Source organism: Zingiber officinale, chromosome 2B, assembly GCF_018446385.1.
Source record: "Zingiber officinale cultivar Zhangliang chromosome 2B, Zo_v1.1, whole genome shotgun sequence".
NCBI classification, from domain to species: domain Eukaryota; kingdom Viridiplantae; phylum Streptophyta; class Magnoliopsida; order Zingiberales; family Zingiberaceae; genus Zingiber; species Zingiber officinale.
In genome coordinates this window covers 118,372,384-118,375,745 of record NC_055989.1, presented here as the reverse complement: position 1 = coordinate 118,375,745, position 3,362 = coordinate 118,372,384, and the positions used below count along the sequence as shown (strand labels likewise).

The window sequence follows — 3,362 nt, the reverse complement described above, 5'->3', positions numbered from 1 at the left end:
TCGACGCATTCGGTGCCTCTCAGAAGGCTTTGATCGACTTGTTGTTTGGCTTGCGAATGACGGGGTTTTCCGCTCAGGCTCTAAGATCAACTTGTCCTGTCATCGACGCTGCAAGGTTGTTTGCTTGGCAGTCGATTGTTGTTTGCTGCTACTCCACCATCTTGGCAGCTTGGACTTGTATCAACATCTCCAAGTCTTATTGTGTTAGAGTTAGCATAGTAAGTCATCCAACATCTTCCATCTTTACGTTTCAGATTCAAGTATAGTTCTCACAAACGGCGCCAAATATGATCATGTCTGAAAGTTGAGAAAACGATTAGTTGGGGAGGTAGCTTTGGGGTTGACTCAGAGAAGACTCCACGCTATCGTGCAAAATTGAGAGCGTTAGTATTGGGCTAGGGAGGGGGTCCCCGATGTTGGCCCTCCGATCCTCAAGTCAGTGATCCATGTAAATAAAGAAGAAGAGCAGTAAGTATGCTGTAACAAAAGCGTGTTCAACCGTGAAGCATCTCATACTTCTGCTTGTAAATGGAGATCTCCTTTTAGAGTGTCACTATATCGCTTGTGCATACATCTCAAAGTGGATGCACATTTTCCAAAGTATTCTAAGAAAAGACAAGTCAAAAAGTATTTCTGACACACTTTCTTAAATAGACATGCAAATATCTTATGTGATACGCTAGAAGCTTCTAAAGTATGATTTGTATACTTGACATGATCTATTGCCAACGTCACAAACTTCCAAAAGAATACGAGGAGATATGTAGGTGGGCTCCACTATTGACTGATCGGATACCACTTGAACGGGCTGTCCCCGTTCCGTCATACCATTCGGAGCTACTGGCCTATCCCTTTCTTTGCTTCCCGACTGTCAATGATTACCTTTGTTCGACTGACCTTACCACTCGATCGGCAAGAACTAGAAGCTTGTTGCTTGTCGTTTGGCGCTTACCTCTTAACTCTAGTTGCCTGCTGTTGGAGGATGACCATTTGGCATCCTCGCCCGATGGACCGGGGGCTACTGATAGTCACACCCGATCGATCGACAAGAGCCTTTGATCATTTTTAATTTTGACCTTCACATTAGCTGCCTTTTCTCCTTTGGCCCTTGTTTGATGGCCCTCTTCAGCACCGTATCAAACATTAAGCACTTAAAATAATTCACACGTGAAATAAGTATCAATCTGGCATGAGATCACACGCTCTCCATTCTTATTAATTAACTTCAAGGAAACCTTCCTCCTTGCCAATTGCAGGAGTAACTTTCAGACTTGCTAAATGCAGGAGACCATGCGCATCAGCTCCTCGTCCTTGACCAATGCACTAAGCGTCTGGGGCGAAAAGCACAACTCCACCGCGATGCTCCCTTTCTCAGGCCCCGGATACACAGTCACCTTCCCGTCCCCCTTGTTTCCTGCTCCACTCCTCACGCCCACCGGCCTCCCCCACCCGAAGTCATTTCCGTACACATCGAACCTCGTAGAACCACCCGTCAACATGTCCTCCGACTTGAACGTGGATGCGTAACTGAACGATGGCTTTTCCACCCATTCCGCCAAGCAACTTCGCACCAAAGATTCCTTGAACAAAGCAACCGTTTGGTTGAGTTGCCGCGCCGCCCAGCCAAGACCGCGCTGCAGCAATTCCCCCGCTGTCACATTCTGCGTCGCGCCTATGTGAACCGCGTTGCCAAGGTAACTTTCCGGCAGTGGGGGAGTCAACCTTGCCCTGCATCCGATGGAAATCATGTACGACGTCTCCTTGTTAGGATCGAGGCGACGCGCCCGAGTCACGGACACCCAGATGAGCGAGAGCAGAGACTGGAGGGAGGAGATTTGGCCGCCGGTCCCCATCTCAGCGTTCACCCTAGCCTTGAGCTTGGCCACCGCCGCCGCTGAGAAGTGGAAGACGCACTCCTCCACGGGAGGGTAGACAGGCCTATTGATGAAATCGCTCTCGCCGCCGAACGGGAGACGGATCGGTGGATTGCAGGAGTCGAGGAACCAGCGGTCGAAGGCCGGGGGAGTGCTGACCTCGGGACAACCGCCGCCGCTTCTGCAGATCTGAGACCAGGAGTTGAAGAAGTTCCAGAAGACGGTGCCGTCGGCCACGACATGGTTGAGGGTGCAACCGATGAAGATCCCGTCGGCGAGCTCGGTGACTTGGGCGGCGAGCAGCGGAAGGCAGCGGCCGTCGTAGTTGATAGCGCCGTTAAGGGGGAAGAAGGAGCGCACGACGGGGGGCACATAGAGCGAGTGGAGTATGCTGGAGACGGTCGCACTTGGGGCCGACGCGTGGATGAAGTCGGCTCCTTCGTCGTTGCACTTGAGGGAGATGGAAAGAGAAGGAGGGGAAGTGTCGAGGTTGTCGACGGCGAGGCGGCCGGCCAAGGGAAAAAATCGGTCGAGGGTGGCCGTGAAGGAATCGCGGAGTCGAGAAATGGTGAAGGTCGTCGCGTCGGAGTCCTGCGTTGGCGGACGGCGGAAGAGGATTCCCTTTTGCATGTAGTCGATGGAGAGCAACGTGAGATCCCAGGGAGTGAGATGGATCAGGCGACCGCCGTCTTCCTCACAGGGGCGTGGGGATGGTCGGATTGTGGACTTGGAAAGGATGCGTACGTCACTGCTCTCCGCCATTCTCGATCTGCTGGGGAGCACGGCGCAGGAAAATCTATTTATACACATGTTGTCGGCAATAAACAATCAAGAAAAAAAATGAGCAGCTCCATTTTTGAAAAGTATTAAAAGCCCGCTTATTTATTTTATATATTATAACAATTATAGCTGGCGTTTTACTAAAAGGTGTGTACATATTTTAAATAAAAGGTGTCTACTAAAAGGTGTGTACTTTATCTTGAGTCTACTTTTATTGAGCACGATCAATTTGTGAGCTAGGATCCTATAAAGCCTTGAGTCTGAATTTGCCAAAATTATGGACTTTTGGCATAAGGACACATGCATGAGCGGAGGAAAAGGAAAGCAATATAAGGAATCAGTGTCACGCGAGGCTGTTAAAAGACCGATTCCTATAATAAGTTGGTTTATTTTGCCAATTCGATTGCCGACTCACTTAGGTTATCATTTGTTAGGATTTACATAAAAAATTACATATGTTTTATGATAAAATACACAGCAAAAATTAAAAACTATTTTCTTAAAAAGATTACGTGCATCCCAAAACAACAAAACCATACATGTGGAAAATATAATCATAGATTAAAATAAGTTTACAAATAATACCTTCCTTATGACGTTTAGAGGAAAATGCATCAACTAGTATGCCGCACAAGACTTGCCTCTATTGGCATTTACGCCAAGTTGTCTTCAAGATGACTTTGCAAGCCACAGGTTACCTTTTTGCTT

The 3,362-nt window shown here is 48.3% G+C and overlaps 1 protein-coding gene across 1 annotated transcript; it reads right to left on the bottom strand.

The window, feature by feature from the left end:
• Window positions 1-1,176: 1,176 nt before the first annotated feature.
• Window positions 1,177-2,636, bottom strand: LOC122048604 (uncharacterized acetyltransferase At3g50280-like). Its single transcript, XM_042610152.1, has one exon. It carries the CDS (start codon window positions 2,634-2,636, stop codon window positions 1,275-1,277), a length of 1,362 nt encoding a protein of 453 aa, XP_042466086.1. The 3' UTR covers window positions 1,177-1,274.
• Between the last annotated feature and the right edge of the window lie 726 nt (window positions 2,637-3,362).